This window comes from Lonchura striata, chromosome 4, assembly GCF_050655825.1.
Source record: "Lonchura striata isolate lonStrDom1 chromosome 4, ASM5065582v1, whole genome shotgun sequence".
NCBI classification, from domain to species: Eukaryota; Metazoa; Chordata; class Aves; order Passeriformes; family Estrildidae; genus Lonchura; species Lonchura striata.
In genome coordinates, this window is record NC_140706.1 from 9,491,719 (window position 1) to 9,517,468 (window position 25,750).

A 25,750-nucleotide genomic window follows, 5' to 3' on the forward strand; every position below is an offset into this window, starting at 1 on the left:
GACCGTGATGGGGTGGCGGCGCAGGGGCGGCGCCGCCCGGGGCGGGCGGAGGAGCCATGGCCGGGGCGGGAGGGCGCTGTCTGCTCTCCGTCTCCGCCCTCGGGGAGGGGGAGCGCGGTGCCGGGGCGAGCAGCGGGTGATGGGGAAGAGGCGAGCTCAGTGCTGAGGTCCTCTGGGGCCGGATGAGCCGAGGCTTGGCGCCGCGGCGGTGGCGGGGCTGGAGGAGGGGGCGAAGGAGGCTGTAGGGGCGGCCCCCGCTCCGGCTGCCCTGAGGGGAAGGAGCCCCCGACCATGGAAATCGAGAACATCGTGGCCAACACGGTGCTGCTGAAAGCCCGGGAGGGTGAGAGCCGCGGGGCGAGGCGAAGAAGGAGAAGCGGGAGTTCGAGGCGGGGCGGGCTGAGGACGTATGCTGGGGGAGGAAAAGGGTCTGAGGTGAGGGGTAAAGGGGCCCGCGAGGAGGGGCAGAGGAAGTGATGGAGGAGAAGAGGCTGGGAGGGAGGAGAGGCTGCCGGGCAGGGGCTCGGGGCGGGGCGGGGACCCCCGAGGTGGCGGCAGGAGCCCTCCGGGGCGGGCAGCGAGTCCCGGGCTGTGCCCTGAGGCACCTGCCCTGCTCCTCCCGCGGGAGCTGCTTGGAGTTACTGGCTTGTGGCTTTGCTTCTGAAAAACACCCCTTCCTCCTTCCCACTTGATCCTAATAGTGCTTTTACCGGATGTTTTAAAGAGGTCGTTAATATGTAAGTTCTCGGTTTGTTTATAAATGTAAATGCATATGGATATAAACGATAAAGTGACATAAATCTTCTGTGGAAAAACCTTGCACTCCATCTTGCTGAAATTCTTTCAGGAATGAAATTCCTGCGTGTGAAAAACGTAGCTGTTGAATGTGACCTGTACTTTGCAATCGAATATTTTGTATTATACTAATACAAAAGTGTTCTAATTTCCATTAGATTAACACTTACAGTTTGACTCCCCAGAACACCTTGAGCTGACGATTCCTCTCCCCAACTAACAAACGTTTTGGGTAAATAATTAGTTTTAGTATAGCACGTGGTTACTGTTTTAAAAAACATCTTGAACTAAGATTGTCCTACTGCTTTTTCATGTATATATCTGTCCATTAAATGGCTACTTGAATGTCTCCCCGGATTACCAGTGTACGTTGTGCAGAGTATATTTTTCAACTTTGAAATGTGCATATTCTTTTTGGATTGGATCCTGCTTGTCTTAATTGTGTTGAGAAGTCCCATTAGTTAAGCTGGAGCTGTTTAAAGTGAGTAAGAGCAGAATCTGCCTCTGTATGTTTTGCAAGTTCCTCCAACTCTAAATGGGTTTGGCACTTATGCCATATGTGTATCCAGTTAAATTTGCCTTAAGCAGCAAGAGAGGAAAATCAGCTTTTTGACTTTGAAGTGGGGTTTAAAAAACAGAGCAGTGATCACAATTTTGGGCCATTTTCCAACCTTAGCTGAAGAGACCACCTCAAACTAGAAGACATGTTTTGGCTGGTTTCACTGACGGTAACATGTCTGTGGTGGTGCTGTCTGAATTTGGAATTTGCATTGAAGTGATCTGAGAAATGAAGGGAAAGTGGAATCTGGCTCAAAACTTTACTGTGCCCAAACCCTCGCCACAAAGAGCGGAGTGGTAATCTGCAGAGGCTTTCAAGTGGATGCTTCATGTCAGGCTGCCTCTTTAGTTAAGGTTTCACTGTGTTTAAAATAAATTATAGTGGTAGAACTGACCAAACAAGATATTTTAATGAACTAAATAAAAGTCTGAGTGCAGCTGATGTGAAGATCAGTTCTACCTGATGTGAAACTTGAAAAAGTAATGATAATAATCTGTTACTCTCTTTGTGCCTTCAATTGGACTGGGCTCTGTTGTGTAAGCATGCACCAAAAAAAAGTGAATTCTGGCTTTGAAACTCTAGAACTCCATTGATCAATAGGTAGAAGGTCTTTTACCTTTTCAAGTTTCAATCCCTGTGCATGGGATACTTTTTATGTCACATTTTTCAAAACCCTCCTTGAAATGAAAGTATTTTCTGTCTGATGCATGCTCTGGCTGGTCTGGGACTGTCTGGTTTACTCCATCTATCAAGACTATTTCATAAAAATCCATGTTCCAGCTCTGTTCTGAAGTGCCTGAATTACTTTCCTTCCCATGTTTCTATTATCACACTCTATAGTGTATGGTGAGGTGGGTTAGTGTGGGAAAGTGCATAATTACTTCTTGTGGAAGAAAGTAAAATCCAAAGCTAATTTACAATAGGAGCTTCACTTATTTTCATGTATAGGCTTTAGCCATGTCAGTAATCCTTCTCCTCAGTGTAGGTGAGAGAAGGTGTTCACCTGGATAAACATATCAGTTGTACAAGCAAATAAATTAACATGTAAATTACTGTGTTCTTATTCTTTGTTTGCAGTGCATGTCAAAAGAAATCAGTGAGGCTTTATTATGGCATGGGTCAGTCTAACTTGAGACTCTTTTCTGATGAAGATGAGAGTAGTAAAAGGTTGTACCCTTGAATATATTTTACGAAGTCTTTTAACCCCAGAGATATGTAATTTTCATTTTGTAATTATAGAAACAATAAAAGATGTATACCTGTTCACTTCTGGTGAAAGAGTATGACAGGTGCCTAATGGGAATTTAGAAATTCCCAATAAATAATGTCAAATCTTACTTGAGCACATAAACCAGATTTTTACCCATAATTTTCCTCTAATTTTAGGTTACTAATACTTCTGGATGTGAATGTTGATAGGATGTGAATATCATTTGGGTTTTACATTTATAGGTGTGCAGAAGCAGCACACCTCAAACATCAAGTTTCATGTCTACCATTTAAATCTGATTTGATACATAGTAAATTTGATCAAAGTTACTAGAGAGCAAGGAACTTGGATAAAATGAATCTCTCCTTGTTGCTTTCTTCTCCTATACAATAAAAAATGAAGTGCTATTTCTTTCTGTTTCTAGACTATCTACCTGCTCATTCAGTCTTATTCTTGGTTTATTTCATTAGAGGTGTGAATCTTCTAATTCAATTTGTGTGAGGATAGCATCTGTTTATAGGAGTTTACTAATTCCATTTTTCAGGTCATACAAAACCCCAGCTTCCCCCCAGCCTCAAAGCTTTGTCTCTAAGAGGATGTTCATAGCTTTAATAAAACACCATTTTAATAGAAGCCTATCTATTTTCATTAAAGACTTGTAATGTCTCTGTAGCAACTGCAGCATTTCTTTATGATAAGAAGGGAAGCCATCAGGATTCCTTACCCTCTTTTAAACCCTCTTGGTAAATAATAAAATGCCAGTTCTTTGCACATGTGGGTGTTAGTGATAACATAATGCTTCTTGAATGTACCTACAACTAGAAGATGTTATGATGGCACAAAGTACCCTGTGGTACTCCATGGATGAAAGATTTAGGAGTCAGGAGTTGTACTGGGAGTTCTTCCTTCCTTGTCCAATTTTTCAGTTGACCTGCTTGTGCCAAAAGCTGGCCTGTCCATGGAGGGATTTGCCTTCAGAAGAAAACTGCAGTGCAAGGTGCTTTGGGATTCCCTGTCCCAGTTGCCTGGGGCAGGGGTGGGGGGGGGTGCCTGAGGGTTAAGTGGCCCTCTGTGTCAGTCTTGCTCTTTCCTCTTGTGATACACTGCTTTCTGAGAGAAACCTGTATGTGGGAAAGGAAAAGGGGAAGACTTCCTCTTAAGGTGAACCCAATGGTGGAACAAGCACAGGTGACTCAATAGAAAAACAAGAGATTATGAAGCAAACTCAGAGTTGATGTTATGAGCGCTGAAGTGCAGGGACTGAGGTACAAAACCACGTAAGTGTTAAGTGATAGTGATGTATGAACTGAGATGACAAGCTTTCACACCACATAGTCTATGTTCTCCTTACGCAGATATATGTGAAAGAGTAGTGTACAACATTATGTTTTCTAGTTGTGTACAAGAACAGAGAAATTAACACATTCATTTTTTCCCAGCAGAAAAATATTAGAAATTAGTTTTACTTGAAGGACATTGAAGAATTTGTCCCATAAGTGGAGAGAAATAATAAATATAAACAATGTTATTCTTAAAAACAAGAGTTCAACCTCCAGTTTTTATTTTATGTTCACTTTTCTCTTTATATTCATATCTTCTGTTTTTATTTCAGTCACTTTCAGTAAATCCTTTGAATATATGTAAGCCCCAAATTCATTTCAGCATCCCACACATAGTCTGTGATGTTGGGAGGGAAATAAATTAGTCCCTGTATGTTTTAAACTGCTTAGGAGTCTTTTTTCATTGCCTAAAGTAATAGTCTCAAAAAAATACACCCAAAGGGTAGATGCATTATTCCTTTGAAGTCAGTGGCAGTTTACTCCAGGTGAGAATCTACGCCAAGAGTACTTTTTAAACATACCTGGTCCATTTGCATCCACTTTAAAATTCATTTATATTGCTATGGCAGGAGCAGTTTGGGAATGAGAATTGGATCTGTTGTTAGACATAGAATATCCTCTGATATTATAATTGATTTTGGCTGAATTAAGGTCATGCCTCAAATAAATTCCCCCCCAGCTCTTGGTTTTATGGTTGTAGCCTGTGGTTGCAGAATGGGTGAGGTAGTTTCCAGCTGGATCCATGAACCAATCTAGGGTCTGTGGGGTTTTTGAGGTGTTTTTTTTCCTTATGTTGCTGGGTGTTTTGGGTTTGGGGTTTTCTTCCCAAAATTGGTGTTCAGATGAATCAGTAAGCTCCTGCAGATTTGATAATTGCTAAGGGCAGTCCAAGGATGGATTTAGAAGGAAGGAACCTTTCAGTAGCAGAATGTGATCACAGTTTGGCTTAAGTGACTCCTGTAAGATACTTGTTTCAGAATAATTATCTTAATGATGTATTCATCACAGAAAATAAGCAGTCCACTCAAATAGTGAGTTTTATCTGTCTGGGCTTGAAAGCAATTGAAATAATTCTGGAAGCAAAATAAATCCTACTTTTGCTTGCAGTATGAGGTAATACTTCAGTATAGTGTTGATGATACAAGGAAGGTCTCCTATTTCGTGTGTGTTTGTAGCGAGGAAGATAATTCTATGGAGATTGCTCAGATCAGTTTGGCTATTGAACTGAGCTGAATTCTTTAATTATTTCAGGGGTAGGACAAGTGGTAAAGCAAGGCACACTGATACCCAGAAAGTCCACCAGCAGCAAATACAAATTTTAACATGAGAGTGCTCAGATTTTTTGTAGTTGCTTTCAATTCTTGTCAGTTCTTCCCTCATTTGCCTCCTATGATCTATTGCACTCTTATTGCATTGTGCTTTAAATTGCTGTAAACTCATTGTGGCAGGAAACATGTCTTCCTGTGTTTGTACAGAATTATGCACAATGCCTGCCTTTTTGTCCTTTATTTAATGAACTGTAAGGAGAATGCATGTGGACAAGTTTAAATCTTAAATAACTTCATTTACTAAATAAACACAGCACGAGAGGTCTAGTAATTGATACACACTTTGCTTATTTCAAATGTTGCAATTACAATCGAGGTTTCACAATCAGCTTAAAGGAATTTTATATCTGTAATATCTTTTGCACTCTTAGTGTACTATAATGCTAAAAAATTACTTTTTTGTTGACTGTAAAATTGCAGCGTTCTGGGTGTTTTTTGGGTTTTTTTCCCCCTTGTAAACCCTGTTCATTGGCTGGTTATAGACATCCCGAAATGTATAGAGAGACGTTACAATGTTTGCGAGAACAGATTAAAAATGTTAAGCTCAGTTACATTTACTTGAGTCGATAGAAGCTTTCCATTGCACACCTCATTGGTGAGGCGCAGAGGCTGCGCTGAGGGCGTGCTCTGGCATTCCTACGTGCGCACATGATCGCTGGAGCTGGATAGAGAGCCCATGTGAAGAACCAGTTGTTCGAGTGGTGTTAGCTGTGGGAACAATAAATGATTGTGCACGTAAACAAACGGCACAAATGTTCACGGGGAGAGCTGGGCTTTTAACTGCCTGCTGTGTTACTGCCTTGACAGTCAGATGAGCAAGAGTATTACCTTGCTGGAGTTCAACTCCATGTACTTGAATCCATGAATGTGAGGACTATTATCTTATAAATGCTGTAATGATTTGTAATCTATAGATATATTTTGTTTATTTATTGTACTTGTTTGCATTCAGAAGTACCTTGGCCTTTGTAATGCTGATGAGTTAGTTGCTAACCTTCTGCTGAACCTGAATTTTCAGCCAGGTGATTCTCATAAGTTTACTGAGAACCAGCCAGATTGTATTATCATATGTTTGGGGGGAAAACAAAAACAAAAATCCCCAAACAAACAAAAAACCCACCAAAAAAAAAAACCCTTTTGCCATAGAAAAGTGTTGCCACATTGTTTAATGTAGTTGTTAAGCTGTTCCAGGCTTGAGTTGATACAAGCTTGTATTTTGTCAAAATACAGCATGATACAAGTTGTATTTTGTCAAAAAATGCATCTGACCTGCAGAATAGAGAAAGTTGTTGTGAACCCCCACATCAGTGCCTTATGAGCTTTCTCTAGGACTGGAAGCATGACAGCTTTCCTCAAGTGATGGTTACGTGTGAGCTTGTCTTCTAGTTTGAACTTGGTGCTATTACAGTGTTATGGTCTGATCTGAGGAGCTGAGGTATTAAGGTGAATCTTGCCCAATAAGGACATAAAAGGAAAATTTGTTACTCAATTGGGCAGTGTTTATAAATGCCTGTATAGCATAAGGTCACAATTAAACAGGAATGTTTTGGGTTTTTTTTTTTGTTTGTTTTTGGGGTTTTTTTTTTAGTGAAAGGTTTTAATCTTTATTGTGAGTAGCTTGAAGAAAAATGTGTCTGGAATTAGGAGAAGATTTGAATTCACGTGAGTTTTAAATCTATTAGGAAACTTGCCTGCAACTGCCTTTGCTGTGGGAAAGACATATTTTAAGGCAGTGTATGTACCCAGCTCATGTTCATGTGTCTCTGTGTAGTTGATGTAGAGCTCCTGCATCAATTGTTTTGCATTTTTCCTCGAACCAATTGATTTGATTTATACACTAAAGGCGTGCTGTAGGTTGTAATTTTGTTGCAGTCTTAGGCATTCAGAGTTTATCTGGGTGTGGTCTAGTGTGAATTTCTCAGCTGGTATCTGACAATCTGGTTTATGGAATCAGTTTTGCAAGAATGAAGTTGTAGCAATCGTGCACCCCAGTGCTACAGAGCTGTGTGCTGCTCAGCCTCCCAGTGCTTCTCAGCCTCAGATACATGGTGCCTGCCCTGCACAGGCACGAGAGTTGGGGGGCAGAGGTCCCCAAAAAGCTCTATGCTATAATCTGTGTCAGTGTAGTAGCCAGTAAAGAAGGATTCTGCATGACAGAATCCAAATTGATTGTCTCAAAGAAAACTGATTTAATGATGTTTGGTGAACATTGTGCTCAGTGGAATGAGTCAGTCTGCAGATCAGGTCTGCAAGGAAAATCTCTATGGTTGTGAGAAGTGCATCTGAGCACTTAAAACATATTCTTATTTCTTGACATAGGTTGTGGCCACAGCAGTTTCATTTTTTTGCAGCTAGTTGTGGTTTTACTGATGAATAAGCCAACTGCATTGCCTTACATACATTTTCCAAGTATTTCCCTGAAGGTTAAAAAAAATGGAAATAAAACATCTAAACATTTTGCCCATACCATATTCTAGTGTAGTGATCTAACTGAATTTAGTGTATATCTTTTTAGGAAGCGAAAATGGGGAAAGAGTTAAATGTTGAAATTGTAACTCTAAGAAGTAATCTGGGGAGAAGGAGAAGGTAAGGTTCTTGTGTACCTGAAAATGCAATTGGAGTTTCTCCTCGCTGTAATGTTTTATTGCTGCATCCACTCTTCTCTTTGTACAAGATGAGTTCACTTCAAGCTGGCCATTGTTCTTAGCCATGATTTCTTCTGAAAGAGGCAAAAGCAGTAATTCATCTGAGCCACAGAGGTCAACCAGAAAGCACCTTAACCTAATGGCTTTCTGGCTCTTCTGTTGGAAGTGAGCTCTTGGTCTTTCTGGAAGAATTTTATCTGAAGTGTTTTAGAATGAGATTCAGAATAGAAGCTCTGAAATCAATATTAAGACACTTTCAAACCACAAGTGTTATAATTTGATTTGATACTTCTTTTAAACTGCCTCAGAAATGGAAAAGGATTTTGCAATTAGGGAATAACGTGACAAACAAATTGGCCTCCTGCCATAACTTTTACCAGAAATGGCTCTTTACGTTACTGGGACTTACAGACTTTTACAGTTACATTTGCTGTAAATACAAGAACATTCAGTTCAGAGAAAAGTGAAAGCACATTGATTTAGTTGATACTGCTAAGCACTTGATTCTTGTGTATCATTAATAAATTATATGTAGGCTTTATTGACTTCTGTAGGATGGTGAATTCAGCTGCATTCTAGCATGTGTTCTCTTTTTGCAAAATGAAGTTCATAATGGTCACATCATAAGTAACTGGCCAAATATTTGGGCAAAATACAGCCCTTTTTATGTTGGACTTGAAGTAAAATGCACTAGCCATCCTCTCTCCTTTTTTCTTGCAGTTGGGATGGGTTGGTTTTTTTTCTTTGACAGTGCTTCAGAACATGGTATTCTTGATATATATCACAGTTCATTGTACATTTTCCATACAGCATTGTGATATAAATTTGGGTTTGGTTTATCATTCTTGATCAGTCCTGATTGTATGGTGTCATGCACAATTGAGTCTTTCTGGGCAGTTTCTAACAGAAGTTTAGCTTCTGTGGATCTCGCAGCTTAGTATTACATGGCTAAACCTGATACTTCTATCCACTGTTTTTCATGGCCACATAATCTATACCCAGGCTTTGTTGTTCCTTGATTGTCTTTGTGTTCAGTTCTGTTAGAAGGGCTTTATGTTTTGTGTGATTTGATTTTCTTCAAGCATATATTCAAGTTCTTTTTAAAATCAAAAATACTTTGTTAAAATAGTCACAGTTTGTTTTAATGGTGCTTGTAATTACAGCCTCATTATTAGCTCTGGTACTGCTTGAAATACGGGGTGGGAAGTCGATTTTAAATTTTGTGTTCTAAAGATTTATGGAAGGCAAATGACCTGCAAAGTGATTATTAGAAAATGGATTGCAGAAGAAGTTTGTGTTTGTTTAGAGAGTAGGTGTCAGTTCAAAGAATATCCACAAGCCAATGTTTATAGGTGTTTTATTCCTTATTTTTTTTACCTTTCTAGGGATACTAGAGTTGAGAATGTCTTGTTGCAGCAGTACAGTAAGATGTCAATATTTCTGTTAGCAAGGATCATGTAAATTTGGTATGAACCAAGGTACACTAAACTGGGACTGGTGTAACTGCTTTGGTGGAATGGTTCAAGAAGCTGTATGTTTGAATAAAGAGGGGCTTTAAAAAAATAGATGTTTTGTTATTCTGAAGATGTTCGTTCCTTTCACCCAACGATTAAATTCTGAAAGAGTTTGGTACCCTTTGCTGCTTAGTTTCTATTCGGGTTACATTGGGTAACTCCCTTCCTTTGTCTCCCATTGTGGTTAGCAGTATGTACTGTTTTGATACAGTGAGAAAGCTTCTGTGCAGATTTGCTGCTGCTCTGTCATGTGGAAATGCATCTGGTGATATACCTTAGTAAAGTCTTTTAAAATCTTTTGCAGCACTAAATTACTCTTCAAACACAGAAATGTTTTGGATCTGAAACCATGTGTATGTTCTATCTAGCTCTGCTTTTTTGATAAGTATGCATGTCTTCTGTAAATTAAATTTGCCAAGGTAATGTGCTGAAAGACCAATGTAACATAGAAAATGTAGCACAGATATGTTTTTTTAGAAACTGAGAAAAACATTGTGGTAGTTTTTAAAAATCAATACTAATTCAACACCAGCGCTGTGAAATCTGAAGCACTGAAAACATCTAATTTTTACAACAGCTAAATTCTCCTGGTATCCTTGTATGGTCTAGAGTAAATAGTGTGTATTTGAGCTATGCCTTTTATTTATTAATATAAGAATAGTAGTATTCTTACTACTATTACTGCCCTTAAAGAGAGAATATATATGTACAACTTTATTATTGAAAAATGTGTTTAAGAAGTTTGTTCTTAGTATTTTGTTACTCAACTTTATTTTCTTCCATTTGTTACCATGGTTGAGAGATAATTCTCAAAAGTTTTTTGTTCCATCTTTGATGTTCCAGTTTTGTTTGTGATTTTCAAGATACCTAGCTATTTGTCTTTTCTCTGCAGAGATATACTACATACACAGCCAAAATGTGAAAGATTTGTCTTGGAAAAGACTTTACATGAAACTTGAAAAAAATGCATTAAATTTCTTCTGTATCACATTTGTTATGGTTTGGATATCCTTCTAGATGGATTTCATTCTAGACATGAGAAGTAGTCTGACACATCTGCGTAGAACTGACCTAATTTTATGCTATTAATGTTATGTTCAACTTTACTCTGACACAGTATTGTGTTTTACATTATTCATATTTTTGTCTAGGCAAACGGAGTGGGCGTAGTAAAAAATGGAAAGAGATGCTGAAGTTGCCCCCTGTCAGCCATTGTGAGGGAATTCGGTGCTCCATTGGTGAGTGTCCCGTGGGATAAAACCTCTCCTTTGAGAGAGAAGGATAAGAGTGTGGTGCTGTTAATGGAAAGGATTCTGTCTTGCTTCTAAATGCTAAACAGCAAAAAACAAGCTATTGAACTTGTTATATGATGGAAAACTTACAAGAAAATAAAATTCGTGAGAAGATAAAAAGTGTATCACAGATCCTTGTTTGTTAAAGGAAACTGTTCTTAAAGATAGATATATAAAACCTTGAATTAGAAAAAGGAATCACATTATAAATTGATGGTAATATATTTAACTCTTTTCCTTATTGCCTTGTAACATTTTTTTGAATATTTTCTGTTATTATCTTGTATTCCCTCTTTCCAAACAATCATCTTTGCTTTGGTATTGCTGTTTCACAGTATGATTGCTTTTTGCACCCTAACCTAAATTAACGTCCAGCATATAATTCAGTGTGTTTTTAGTAAATGGTATAGTCAGTAGAACATAGATGTGACTGAAGAATGTTTCACTATTTTTTGGAATCATTGCATATTTATGGTATCTTTGATAACTATGGTAATGTAAAATCTTCACATTTGAGTGATGCTTTTCTGACCTCAAATGGGAGTAATTACCAGCCTACTAAAAAAAAATAAAAATAAAAAAAAATTATGTGTTTTGTTTGGTTTTTTTTTTTTTTCAGAAAGAGACTATAACCAGCTTTGTGACAAGCAGCCAATAGGAAGACTTCTTTTCAGACAGTTCTGTGATTCCAGACCAGATTTGAAAAGATGCATTGAATTTCTGGATGCAGTGGTAAGTAATGAGAAATGGATGATGGTTATAAGTAGGCAGTGTCTTATATATTCTTGTATATTGCACTTTTGTGCTGGTTTTGCTGAGATAGAGTTAATTTTCTTCATTGTAGCTCATTTAGTGCTATATTTTCGATTTTAGGCCAAGATAACGTTGGTAACAAGGATGTTTTAGTTCTTGCTGAACAGTGATTACACAGTGTCAAAGCCTTTGTGTTCCTCATGCTGCCCTAAAAGTGAGGAGGCTGATGGTGCAAGAAGTTGAGAGTGGACACTGCCAGGACAGCTGAGCCCAAAGAATATCCCATACCATATGGTGCTGTGCTCAGCCATAAAAGCTGGGGGAAAGAAAGAGGAAAGGGGGAAGTTACAATTTGCCAGCTAATTGTTATACTGGAGAATGAAGCCCTGCTTTCCTGGGAATGGCCAAATATCTCCCTACCAATGGGAAGAAATGAGTGAATTTCCTACTTTGCTTTGCTTGTACCTGCAGCTCTGCTTTATCAAACTGCTTTCATTTCAAGCTGCAAGATTTCTCACTTGTGACCCTCTGGTTGTTAGTGGGGGGAAGTGAATGAGCACCTGTGTGGTGTTTAGCTGCCTGCTTGTTTAAGACACAACCATTTTATTAATTTTCTCTGTACACCTGTTTCCTAGTGCTGTGTACTTGAAAACAGTGTGAAAACATAGTCTTTGATGACTCTAGAGCTGTAACTTCTGATGGATGTCAAAAAACCATCTCTGTTACTTAAAGGACAATGTTTGGTGTTTTCTATTAAGTGTCTGCCATCTTGGTATGGTCAAGCTACAGAAATGGGCATGATGGGAAAGAGAGAAGATATTTTAGGAAGATATGCTGCTTGGCTTCTAGAGCCTGAAAGGATGTCTGTATTATGAATATTACTTGTTGTACTCAGGCTTCAAAATGTTATAAACATAGACTTAATAATGTTGCAACTTGCATGAAAGCCCTAGGCTATACAGCATGTGCTAATTAAAAACTATATAATGGAGATGGAAATTTAGAGAACCATCTATGGAAGGAGAAAAAACAACTTTTTGAGACTAAAGGAAAAGGTCTTGATATATTTACATCTTGATATCTAATGCTGAAGAACAAGAGAGGAAGGAAGTGTGCCCACAGCTATATTTTGCAAAATATCCTCAGCCCAAAACCGTCTTGGGGAGGGGGAAAGTAATGAAGAGATTAGGCAGGCACAAAAACAGCCATTAAGAGAAGAACAGCTCAGAGCTTTTGATTCTTTGTCCCTCACAGTTAATCCAAGAGCAATATGATACAGTCTCACACTGAGATTGCTGACAAAAAAACCAGATTTTCTCATTCTAGTCATTTTTTTTCTTACATGCAGAGGACAAATGACCAAAGAAGACAGAAGTAGGGTAGTGCTACTGCTTGCATGCATCCCAAACTACAATACTGGAATGCAAGATGGCTCTGGAAGAGGCAGGGTGTAAGGAATGTACATGGGATTATTGCTGTGCCTCCTATTTCATGGTATCTTCCTTCCCCTTTGGTAGTAAAAACTGAGGCAGCTAAAAAGGAAGTTTGAGTGTCAAATAGGTGGAATTGTTTATATTTGTCAATGAATCTCTGTGCAATTGGGCTTACTCCCCAGGTGTCTTTCACTTTTGTGACTCCCAGGAGCTGTTTGAGCACCAGATTCCAGAGACTAGATTGACAGTTGGAGACTGACTGGATCGAATGGGAATCCAGATCAGTGGAGCTTTCATTCCTGAAGTGAATATAAACCAGAGCCTTTAATGAGTGCCATGCACTGACAACTGTGGATTTATCCTTAATGTTACAACTTCTGCACACATTTTAATCCTTATATCTTAGATAAGGAGTAGCAGAATCTTTGGCAGCACAAAAGAGAATGAATTTTAGGCATGACTGTAAGGCAGGTGTGTCCTTGCTCTACAGATGTCATTTTCAGGTAAAACTGTCTCTAAGAAGTAACTTTTTCACTAACTGAAAAATTTGAACTGTTTTGAAATATGCAACCTATAATGTTGTGTGGATATCCACACTTCTGTGAATTAACAAAGACTGGCATAGCTGAGACAATCTGATGTAAGGGATCATTTCACAATTTACTTTTTTGTATTTGTTGTTTAACTTCCATTTGAAAAATCAGGATGAAGAATTATTCTTGGGAATAATTGAAACAAGATAGCTTTTGGTGACTCTCATGATCTGAAACTAACATCCTGTCTTGTTCAAGGATGTGAGATAAAATACCTACTATCTCTTATAGATGGTTCCTGAGCTAAGCTGATTCCCTTTTGTGGACTTTGGCACCAAATTTCAGCATCCTTGTTCTTTTAGGAGTTGAGGGGATTTTTTTTGTTGGTATGTAATACAGGAAGCAAAAGCTGAGGCTGTGTGCTTTTTACCTTGATTTTTGCCAAGTTTAACTTTTTAAAAATGTTAAAGAAATTTTAGACTTACTGTTTTGGAAAAAACAATCCCAAAATGAAATGTCATAGCCTTAAAAACGTTGCATCTTAGTTAATAGAGTTTTCTGACTCTTTTACATGAAGCAATGATTTTAGCAGTGTGATTATTTCAGGAGTCCAAAATTGAGGTAGTACCAATACTACGTTGTCTACGTGTACTGAATATTGAGTCTGGTGAGGTCCAATTCTTGGGAAGGTGTGACCTAAAAGTCTGGAGTCAGCTTGGCTTTACAGAAAGAAGAGTTGTGAAATACTTGAATGTAAGTGACAGAAATCCAATCTAGTGACTCATTTCACTAGCTAGGGACAGGGTTACTCACATATGAAAGGGAATGAGTGGCAGTTCAAACTTCCCTGTAAGTAACTGAATTATTTGGAAAGGCCACCTCTCAAACTTTCTTTGAAATTACACTATCCACTTAAAGCAGTATGCCTAACTAATTGTATTAAATTAGTGTTAAAGGTGCTAAGTGCACTGCTGAACTTTAGGTTGATAAACTTTTCTGACTTGCTCAGGTTAATTAGCAGTTGCATAAGAATTCCTTACCATTAGACTTTTTGTTGTGGAATTGAACAGCAGAAATTATGGCTTGCATTTGGATTGATAGATTTGATTAGCATGCTGGAATGGGTGATACCATAATGTGTCAGTAGAAAAAGATGTTGATGACTTAGTAGTGATGACTTGAGTCAGTGTTGATTAGTTGTCATTAAGGGCAGGAATACCATTATTTCCAGTATTGTGTGTGTGTTTGATTCTTGGACTGTCATTTTTTAGTGTTCTAGTTTTCTTTATAAAGATAAATAACTATTGATTAAATAAATTGCTTGTAATTTCCAATGAGGTTTCTAATGATTGTTGTCCCAATATGCCCAACTGTTGTTTGATACAGTCCTCCATTCTGGAAGTCTGCCATGTATTCTTTGTTCCTAGGTGCATGAGTTTACATCCTGAAATATTAAATAAGCTTTGATTGAGTTGGCCCAGCTAACAAACCTAATACACATTGCTGTTTGAGATTGCTCTTTTCTAATTCATCTTTCCCCAGATATTGGGTTGTCTTTGAATCTTGTAACTTCTGATTTTTGCTTCTAGATTATTCCATAAAGTTATTAATAGTAAGTAGTTCTTGGAGTTTTTCAGTAGTAGTAGTATCTGTGTGGTGATTTGCTGGTTGTGGGTTTGTTCCATATGTAGCTACTTCTGGAGCTCTGTTCAGTTGCCAGTTGTTTATCTGCAAAATGCATTGTGTTACACAAGTCTCTTTTTCTTCATCTCAGTACCAGATGTTACTAAGTCAAAAACTTTCAGAATTTGTATCTAGTCAATTTTATTTTTTCAAAGAATTGTGTAGGGTTGGTTTAGATCTCATTTATAAGCTTGTAGAAAGTAGTTTTATCCTGATTTTACCCAAAACTGAAGCAAAGAATAATACATGAAGGGAAAAAAGTACAGTGAAGAAAAAGCTGATTATTATACTCTCGATTATTTCCCATCTAGGTCATTCTGTCCTACAATACTACATAAATACTATTTCATTGTAATTGATCTAGTTTAACTTCTAGGTCTTCTAGGTTGCAGTTTCTGTAATTGCATTTAAACTAATTATTAGATTTTGTATGTTTTCCAAAGATTAAATTCCATATGCTTTGTTTTATTCCTTAGGACTGTTCTTCATACATGTTTCACTATATAGCGTTCTGTTATCTTAAGAGTACTGTGTTATTCATGATAAAATTTACCTATCATCATGTAAAAGATGCCAAGTGACTCTGAACATAATGTAATTTCCAATTCCATTCCCCTAGGCAGAATATGAGGTATCTTCAGATGAAAAGCGCATAGACTGTGGCCTCAAAGTTTTAGAGACCTACTTCACTAATGGGGTAAATATATTGCAAAAGATTTCCTCAAGTGCTTTGTAAGTGTCAGCTAAATAGAGAGCTCTAAGTGGTTGCATTGTTTTTAATAAATTGACTTTCAGACTTCATTGCTCCTATTTTTGTCTTTCTGAGAGGTGTGCTGCCTTCTAAAATTCTGATCAATCAGCTTGGGCAGAAACCTTGACTGATCTCTGCTTTTATATAACTACTACAATTAGAATTTATTCTCCATTTAACACCTACAGAAAACTTAAAAACAAATGAACTCAGGGTATTGTAGTATGAAGTCTTTTAGACTTGTGGCCTTGATTAGTTTGCTGTAAATTTTCAGTTGCTGCAAGTTTTCACAATATAAAATGCTGTTTTCTTCTGAAGCATTCTCTTCCTTTCAGTTTTCCATGGTAATATCATTAATAGCTGAATTTTTGCAATAATCAAGTGTCTTCTTTTTGTATCCCGTGGAAGCTTTACTGTGGATATATAATTAGATGTTTGGTTTTTATGAATAGATGCTCCTTATGCTTCTCTTGCTTTGGTCTTCTTATACAAAAGTCCTTGAAGATGCCTTAAAAGCAGATAGAATCTAAATTTGCACATCTTTTTTACTTACAATTTCTTTGTGACTACCATAATTCATGTACATTTTTCAAAAAACCCATGTTTCTTTGATCTGGTTTGAAATAGTTTCCCAGCCTGTGCTTGTGTTCCTTTCTCCTTCTTTCCATCCTGCCAAGCCAAAGAGATGACTTGCTTATTTTTGTGGTAGACTTATGGAAAGAAAGAAATTTGACTTATTGCCAAATTTCCCCAGATAGTAAATAACTGAAATAACTTTCAATGCATTTTTCTGTAACAGGAAATAAATAAAAATTGCAGTCAAATACAACTTTCTTGATTTTATTTTTAGTCAAACTGTTCCTTTCCTTTAACTGTATTAAAAATTTTCATTTATCTTTGAATACAAAACCTTTAGTTTTTCTATTGATTTACATGCTTTCATTGTTGCTTTCCTTTCTTTTTTATTATGTGAAGTCTGCAGCACACTTGCCAGAAATACCTCAGGAAACAGTAAATGAATGTAAAGCAAGACTGGAAAAGAACCCTTCTAAGGATCTTTTCATGGACTGTACTAGGTAAGTTAAAAATGCCTAGTGCTAAGTTTGAGAATTACAAGAGTAATTTGTGTGTTTCTAAAGAAAGTGAAATACGAACTTGTTATACCCAGAAATGAGTAAAGTAAGAAACTTGGAACAGATTTATTAGAGGTCTAGGTTTCCTTCAGATGTGATTTAGATATTCAACTTTTGCAGAGCTTTTTCTTTAATGATACTTTTGCATAAAATCACACTGTTGTCTGACATCAAGAATTCTGTAAGATAAATGGTATTTCTCTCTATTGTATTCTTACTTTTTGAGAGACTCTCTTCCATTATGAAAGTACTCAGAAAAATATGAAGTTATGAGTTGAAGCTTGAAAGGTTTCTGAACAACTTTAGAGATTTAAGGTTCTTGAAAACAGGTTTAACTGAGGCTAACACTTGTGTTCCATTAAGATGGCTGATTAGAGGAGCACTTGTGATAGTTAACACATAACAATGCAACTTGGTTTTGTTCTGCAGTGATATTTCACACAGTAGTAGCAGGGGAGGCTTGTCTTGGAGGGATGGTACATGTTTATGAGTGTTACATGTCTTTCCAAAGCCTTTATGTTTCTAATATTTCTGGTTCTTCAAGGCATGCTTGATCATGTCTGAAGGATGACTACAGGTTTTGTCACTGCTTGGGTCATCTCCCTGGCAACAGAAATAAGCATGCTTTGTAACAAGCTGAGATTATAAGATTGAAAGGGCTGTGCCAGAATGCCTCATAAAACATGTCTCAAACGGAGTATCTCATGTAGGTCATCCCCTTTCTCCTGTCCAATAAATACCTGACTACAGTTTGAATTACTTATTTCCCTCCCACCTCCATCTTGGTGTGTTTCTCTAAGGGACCGATAAAGTACTTGGTTTTCAAGGTTTAGATATAGTGTTTAGTACTTCAATTTCAAATCCTAGAAAAACATTTATTTACCAGTCTCCAAAGAATGCATGAAACCCTATAGATAATTCCTGAGGTCATGTTTGCAGGGTCATACATGCATTAAAAGCTGCTGAGAAGCTTTAAGATGTTGAAGACAATAAAAATGCAAAGGTCAAAGTGTCTAGTTCCTATAATCAGCAGTAGTTTGGCCTTCACAAGTGTTTTGACAAGAAGTTTTCGGTAGCAGGCACTCACTTTGTGAGACATTTAGGTTAAAACCATTGTAGAGCACACTGGCGATGTTTTTTCTGCCTACAGCTTCATTGATATGTTTAAATATATATCTGTAGATTGATAGCACCTCCTGCTTCAACAGCCTTTTTCAGAATAAGATGAATTTTATTTTTCTCTTTATTTTCCTGCTAGAATTGTCCATGAATACCTAAGCAAAAGACCTTTTGAAGCTTACCAGGAGAGTGTGTATTTTTCCCGTTTCTTACAGTGGAAATGGCTGGAAAAGTAAGTTTATTTATAATGTTTGCATTATAATTTAGCTTTGCTTTGTGGCAAATGTTGCTTTTTATGTTGGAAATGCTGTTGAACTGAATGCTAAATGAGACTGCGTGTCTAAGAAATTATGATCTGAAAGACAAGATGGAAAGGATGATGTTGATGGACAGCAGGAGAACTAATACTCCAATGGAACTGTAGCCTTTAAGTGGTAAATCTTAAGTCTTTAAGTGGTATTGGGTAAATGCAAATTCAGAAATGTTTGGCTATCAGGTGTGCAGTGGAATACCAATCTTTCTTGGGAATACTGTAATCCTTTAGTTGCAAAATTCTTATTAGTGGTTAATAAACAAATAAATCTAGTATTATAACCCACTGGTAATTGGATAACTACTAGGTTTTTTAGGGTTGTGCAGATATAAATCTATTACTTACAAGATAGCAAGATTTACATACATGTATCAGGATCTCGTTTGGACTTTCAAATCAATACTAGATGAGTGTCCTGACTCTTTCAGAAGACTGAAAGTGTTACAAATTTATTCAAATTCAGCCCCCTGGGTATCATGATTGCACATTCAAACATTAAGGTGCTTAAGCACTGATTTTTTTGTAAATTCCAGTTATCCCATGTCTTTATTTTACTGAACTGATTGCAAAAGCCAGTAAGAAAACTAGGGAAGTTACCCAAATTTTCTACTAAATGAACCTCCACTGTTGTCCTGAGAACGAAGTTGCAGTAACAGTGAGTGCTCATTTAAAGCAAACACAGGAAAACCCATTACCTTGTTATAGCCCTGCTCTGACACACGTAGGAGTTTTAGCATGGAGGTATCAACAGCTCTACTGCCTCCAGTTATCTGTTCCTCCTCTGCATCAATACCGTAACAATTTGGCTCTTGAACTGCTCTTGTACTGTTCTTGCACAACTCTTTCTTTAGTAAAAAACAAAGTGAAATCAGAAACGGTTTACCTTTTAAATGCCACACTGTAAGCATGATCCCGTTGAAATGCAGTCTGTATGTAGCGAGTCAATTAAGGGAGGCAGCAGGAGGTGATAATGGCCTGTGCTGACAACACGGAAGGCTCTAACTGTGGGCAGCAAAAGGCCGACCTGACCAGCTTTTCTTCCGGCTATTGGCAGTGCCTGGTGACCACAGGAGGGAGCCCACGTTTCTCAGAGAGCACCCCTTTCATTTGAAATTCAGCTTATTATAGTACTTCTACATGAGGTTAAGGCAACATTTGCTCAGAAATATATTAGACAAGAAAGGAGGAAATTAAGACAGACCTCGGGCTGGGGAGGGATTACTAACATTTGTAATTCCTCTTGCAGTAATTTTTTTTTTTTTCTGTTAATCAGGCAGCCAGTAACAAAACACACATTTAGGCATTACCGAGTACTAGGCAAAGGTGGATTTGGAGAGGTGAGTACAGAAGTATCTTTCTGGAAGGTAGTTCTTAAGGAATCAAAAAAATAGGGGAGTCTGTTTAACTTTTGCCTCTTTCAATCTGCATTTGATACATCACCTGGCAAGCTGTTGTCAATACAAACTGTTTTAACGTGTTAAAGCATTGTAGATCATGCACAAAGCTGCAGAAAACTTGTAGTGACTGACAACAGTCACTTCTATATACAAATTTCATTTGGAAATGAGAATTTAGTTGCAATTTGCTAATTATGGAGAAGATTCATGAACTTAATTTAAAATCTATAGATTTTAATACTTCTGTTTATAATTTATTGAACTGCCTCCATACATATTTTAACCAGAGCCTTCTATGGAAGGAGAAGGTCTGCTACTAAATTACCATTGTGTTTCTCCTGTTTGATTATGATGTGACTATTTGTCCTTCACACATACTAGGACACTTAGTTAATGTAGTCACTTGTTTCACTAAATGGGATCCACAGTTTTACTAAACTATTCAACCCCAGAAGAAATGTGTTTGCCTCTGTATAATCACTTTTTCTACTTGTCTTACAGTTTTTGTGAACTTTTAAAGTTGTTTCATGAGCGAAGGCTCTGTATTGATGCTTAAAGACCATAATTTTCTAACAGCATTAAAGAGTTTGAAAAGAAAATTATATTTAATCTTCTTTAAAATAAAAGTTCTAAAAAGCCTCAAGCATCTCTGACACACCATCCTTCTTTTTGTAGGTGTGTGCCTGTCAAGTACGGGCAACAGGAAAAATGTATGCTTGCAAAAAGCTAGAAAAAAAGAGAATAAAGAAGAGGAAAGGAGAATCAATGGCTTTAAATGAAAAAAGGATTCTAGAAAAAGTGAATAGTAGGTTTGTAGTAAGTATCTACTTCAAATCTATTTTCAGAAATTTATCTTGTTTTGTTTACTTCATTTCAGTCTCTTCCAGGCGCTTGTGGGCACAAAACTCTTCTAAAAATTGATTTAGGGAGTGCATGAGAGAAATGATTGATACAATAATAAATACATTTTGTGGATGATTTGGAATAGTTTTATGCACAAGGACTTTTTTGGTCCACTGCTTTATTTTTGACAGCCAGAACATTAGGCAGTGTTTTAGCATGCTGATGCCACTGAATCTTTGTCCTTTGTTTAATAGTTGAGCTTTTATATCCTGAGGTATTTTCGTAGCATTTGTTACTTCGTTGCTAAGATAAACATGACATTTTAATAGTGTATTGATTCAGGTTATATTGCTTTGCTGTGTACCAAGACTTAAAGCTGTATCTTTGATGTGAAACAATTAACCTTTTAATGGAACTTCCACATAATGGAAATCTTATTTTAATACCTAAACCTGATGCTATTATGTAAATTATGGTCTGCTAGTATTATAATTACTAAGCAGTGAAAGAAGTTAAAATGTTCAAAAATACACAAGTAAAACTTTCTCCAGGTAATGTTTGCTTTTTAATTGGAATGTTATTTAAATTTCAAATACATTTTGCTTTAGTTTGAAATCCATTTACTTATAAATTTTGTATTGCTGTTCAGAGAATTTAAAAGTACCTGTTTCAGAGGATATGGAAGTTATTTATAAATATATGTGAATAAAATATGTATGTATGTATTTTCTGATAAGTTTTATGTATTAAAAAAACCACTCTAGAATACTGCCAGCTACACTAAAAATTAAGAACTTGCTGGTCAGATACATTAATATTTTAAAACATTGTAAATTATAGTTTTGTATAAATATGCTTATGTTATTTTTGCACAAGGCTTCTGGGCTTAAATGGATTGAAACTGAATCCAGAGAGTATCTGAATTTATCCATAGATTACTAAAACAGTGAAACTTCTATTTTTGAGTAACATTTTTTTTATCATAAGTAAAAGCTGTAAATCAATAACTGATCCAAGTTGAACTTGAATTTGCTTTATAAAATTGAGCATGAGTTATTTTCCTCTTGTTATCCAATGGTGGTTTTTATGCAACACAGAAGATGTAGGTCTAGCATTTTCAGTAATACTGGTTTTGAAGTGGGCAGATAACTCTGTCACAAGCACAGTCATAAATAGCTGGACACATCAGTTAAAGCCACCAAATGGGGTTCTGTGCCTTTAGTAGCTGATTTCTGTATTTATTTAGTTTTATTATTTAGTATTGCATTAACACTTCTGAAGGAAGAGTTTGGATCTATTACTGAATTAAAACAATTATTTACTTGTACTGCATTTAAAATACATTTACTGAGTCAAAAAAACTGAATTTTTTTGCCTAATGTAAGCTAAGTATATGTTTCAATTCCATTGCTCTTAGTACAAGTGAGGTAATTTTGAAGATCCTTCCAGATGATTATTTGCATAGCATAGCTTTTTCTATTGAAAATGGATTTGTAATTTAAGCAGTTAAATTTTGTGGTATATTGCATTGTGTTAAATGGGGAGTGGTTTTATTAATTCACAAGTCTACTTTAAAACTTTAAATGTACTTAAAAAACTTTTATCTAAAACCTGAAAAAAATGTGGTGCTGTGTTCTTGCCTATCAGCTCCACATTTCAAGTACAGTGAGAAGAAATATTGTAAGGAGTTGTACTGAGTCTTTACTGTTGGCAATTTCTGAATGAGGGAAATATGCAGTTACCTAAGGGGGAGGCAGGGGTAGGAATAGAAACTACACATTTGATTTAAAATAATTTGAGTTCCTCTAGGGCAGTTTTGAGCCTCATAGTTCAGGAAGATGGTTTGGTTGTGCATAATTCCTGAGATAGTTATAAGATAAGGAATATGCTCATACTATCTGGACAAAGGGTAAACAGGGAACATGCAGCTGAGGGGCATCACCAATAACTGTGTTTTCTGGGTATCTAAACAGATCTGCCATTAAGCTTTTGTCTTGTGTGTATGGTTTGTGTGCACAGGCACATTAGTCTGAACTCCTTTGTGTCCTCCAATACACTGCAACAGTGATTTTCCACTTGTGTGTTTTGCTCTTTTTGCTTTGAAAAATGATTCATAAGTTGATTGTATTGGAAAAAGATTTGTGAATGTTTTGGGCTTATGAATGAATAATGGTTGTGTTCTCACCCTGCCCGTTTTCAGGTTAGTTTATCCTATACATATGAGACGAAAGATGCCCTGTGTTTAGTATTAACCATAATGAATGGAGGGGATCTGAAGTTTCACATATATAACATGGGAAATCCTGGCTTTGATGAAGAAAGGGCTATTTTCTATGCTGCAGAACTCTGCTGTGGTCTGGAGGATTTGCAAAGGGAGAGAATTGTTTACAGGTGAGTGTCATCTACAGTTATTTGTATTTTTCGCTGTCTCTTCAGCATTGAACATAATGTTTCCTATTAAAACAAGTTTGTATTTTAATTTTGTAGGAAAATAAAAAAAATTTTGTTTAGTTATCCTTTTCATGGCATATTCCTAGGAATATATCTCTTATGTCTTCTTGCTGTTGATTTAGGTCTTGATGCTTGATATATTTTAAAACAGTATAAAGTTGATTCAAGGTTTGTTTGTAAAATGAAATTAAACTATGATTTACAAAGCAAATGAATTTATAATTTTAACCCATAAGTTTTAGAAGTACAGCATTGTATTCCTGACCACTCTAAAGTAGTTCAAAGAGGGCTCTGGAAGTCCCTGGCTGCTTTGCATGTTACACTCACAAGGGTAACAGGATAGTCATAGCCTATGTGAAAAGCTCCTTCTTCTGTTTTAATTTCAGATTCCTCCAATAAAGTTATTTTTGCCTTTGAATTAATGAAACTGTCAGAAGCTTTACGCATTGCAATTGAGATTGTATTATTTTAATGCTCTCTTTTGTCTTTGTACATCCATCATTTAACCCCGGTATGCATTAATGTTACAGAACAAGCAAAACAAACGTAGTGGTGGACTAAGAATGCCTGCTTTATACTTCTGCTGTGTAACACCAAGTGTCACACACACAGACACAGAGAGGGAAGTGGCAGAACCAGAAGGAACCAGGTTTATACTGGTGGTTGGATGTGGTTCCCTAGAGAATTTGGCCAATCTTGCAATATTACACAGTGTGTTTTTGCATACACGTAGGAGGGAAGCAGGGGTGACAGATTTCATCAGCTGCAAGTAGGTAATTTTACATTGTCCAAATGAAAACAAAACTGGTTGTTTAGAATACAAAATAACAACAAAAAACCCAAACAAAACAAAAGACCCTAAACCGCAGCCCTGTGTTTAGGCTCAACTTGTTAGCTGTTTGCCTACAAGACAACTTTCAAACACTTATGTCAAATACTAGCGTGCTTCGGTTTTCTTAACTCTGATCTCTCCTGCTTTCTCTGCTATTGTAATCTTCTATTTAATGCCCATTTATTAACATTATAGGGATTATGAAGACTTAAAAGCATGAAAATCAGAGCATCTTTATGACTTTTGTATACAGTTAATCTCATAAGATAATGAAACTTTACCATGAATACACATACTACAGAACATCAATTAACCAATATTTTGTGGAAAAAACCCTACTTAGATTTCCTGGTGAACAGTTCTCTCTCGTTTAGAATGTCAACTCTAGAGTAATTATTCCTAGAATTTTTTCTTTTGTCATTCAGTCTCTTCTTCTTGTAACAACTGTATGAAAATATGTATATATACATATTTTTTAATAATCTGTTCCAATAACTGATTATATCGCCAACTGCTGGGTTTTACATGTCTATTTCTGGCTTATATTTATGGTGGAATAAATCTAAGAGACCAACTCAGTCCACACACTTACTGATGCATATCACAAATACACATATATATAAAATAACATTTAAAAAATTAACAATATATATTATAACTATCGTGCACTATTATAAATAATAATGTACATTATACATTTTATACAGATTTTCAGGTATATATATAGGTATGTATATCCTCAGGAGAATCTGCTAGGGTAAAAATTCTAGATCAACCTCTGATTCAGCTTCAATGACTCCTCAAATTTTCCTTGAGCAGGGGCAAATTCAAACATTCCATTCAATATTTTATTTTGTTCTCAAAGTAAAAATGCACAAGATGCAAAATTGCAATGCTGAATTTATTGCCCTTCTAGTATTTTCTGAGTCTTGCTATAATTTAATACTTTAAAAATGTTGTTTGTGAAACTTTGATGTTTACAGAAAAATAATAGGAAATTTCTAGAAAGTTATGGCAAAGAATATTAACTAGATGAAGTGTCTAGAAATCTTTAGAAGTTGCATGTCCAAGTTAAAGAAATTGAGTTTGAATGAATGATATTAATCCTGTACTTAGTCTTGAGATTATTACTCTTTGTTGATATTCTGATGCCCTGGGGTGAAATATGGCAAGGAGTCAGCATCAAACTGCAGCAAACACTTGTGTTTTACCACTGGGGAGTTGTAAAGCTGATATTTCTCAGGAGAAATGTTTTTCACTTATGAGCACAAATTTGGGTGTAAGTGCTGGTTCTTTCTATCAGGATTTCAGTGTTGTGTTGCCTTTGTTAATGTAAATCAAGTAGTTATGTTAATGTAAATTAAAGAGGATTAAAGAGTTCAGGAATAGTGAATCTAGTCTTCTGGTTAAACTATTTGTATTATAGGCCATCAACTTCACAGCTTTTTTTTTATAGGTGAAACTGGAAAAATTGCTTCAGTCAGAACCAAAAAGTCTTCTGTTGAATCTGTTGCACCTAAGGGCTAATTGTTTTGTCTTTGTTTAATTTGTAGAGACTTGAAGCCTGAGAATATACTTCTTGATGACTGTGGTAAGGAAAAATTAAAATTAATTTTGAAATCAGGAATTATACCTCTAATTAATACCAAAACAGAAATGTAAGGGATTTCTTCATAATAAAAGAGACCTCATTGATGAATCCTACTTTAGCAAAGAAAATACTGCCTTGCTTTTTAGAAAGCAGGGGTAAACTTTGGGGATCAACCATGATTTTGTTTGAAGGGTTGATTTTCTACCTTCAAATGGCTACTTTTTCCTTTTTGCTC

The 25,750-nt window shown here is 36.5% G+C and overlaps 1 protein-coding gene and 1 long non-coding RNA gene across 9 annotated transcripts in view; one reads left to right on the forward strand and one right to left on the reverse strand.

The window, feature by feature from the left end:
* The first annotated feature begins 127 nt into the window (after positions 1 to 127).
* The window catches only part of GRK4 (G protein-coupled receptor kinase 4), a 35,226-nt gene continuing 9,603 nt past the window's right edge, over positions 128 to 25,750 (forward strand). For 4 of the 8 annotated variants that reach the window (XR_014954670.1, XM_021550668.4, XM_021550669.3 and 1 more), the window contains exons 1-10: positions 128 to 343; positions 10,543 to 10,629; positions 11,303 to 11,415; positions 15,705 to 15,782; positions 16,812 to 16,912; positions 18,228 to 18,320; positions 19,675 to 19,738; positions 20,474 to 20,614; positions 22,842 to 23,032; positions 25,478 to 25,515. Coding sequence is in view for 7 of the 8 variants with exons in the window: in XM_021550668.4 (XP_021406343.1) it covers positions 292 to 343; positions 10,543 to 10,629; positions 11,303 to 11,415; positions 15,705 to 15,782; positions 16,812 to 16,912; positions 18,228 to 18,320; positions 19,675 to 19,738; positions 20,474 to 20,614; positions 22,842 to 23,032; positions 25,478 to 25,515 (958 nt within the window). In the remaining variant the exon portion in view is untranslated. Of the gene's footprint in view, positions 344 to 525; positions 738 to 7,752; positions 7,819 to 9,679; positions 9,745 to 9,789; positions 9,811 to 10,542; positions 10,630 to 11,302; positions 11,416 to 15,704; positions 15,783 to 16,811; positions 16,913 to 18,227; positions 18,321 to 19,674; positions 19,739 to 20,473; positions 20,615 to 22,841; positions 23,033 to 25,477; positions 25,516 to 25,750 lie in introns of those variants that run through there. The other 4 variants (XM_085577617.1, XM_021550670.4, XM_085577616.1 and 1 more) reach the window with 4 other exon arrangements.
* LOC146767525 (uncharacterized) lies at positions 5,805 to 19,421 on the reverse strand. The gene is made up of 3 exons (XR_014954674.1): positions 19,285 to 19,421; positions 7,836 to 7,951; positions 5,805 to 5,940 (listed from the first exon to the last, which is right to left on the reverse strand). It is a non-coding gene; the product is annotated as an uncharacterized LOC146767525 (long non-coding RNA).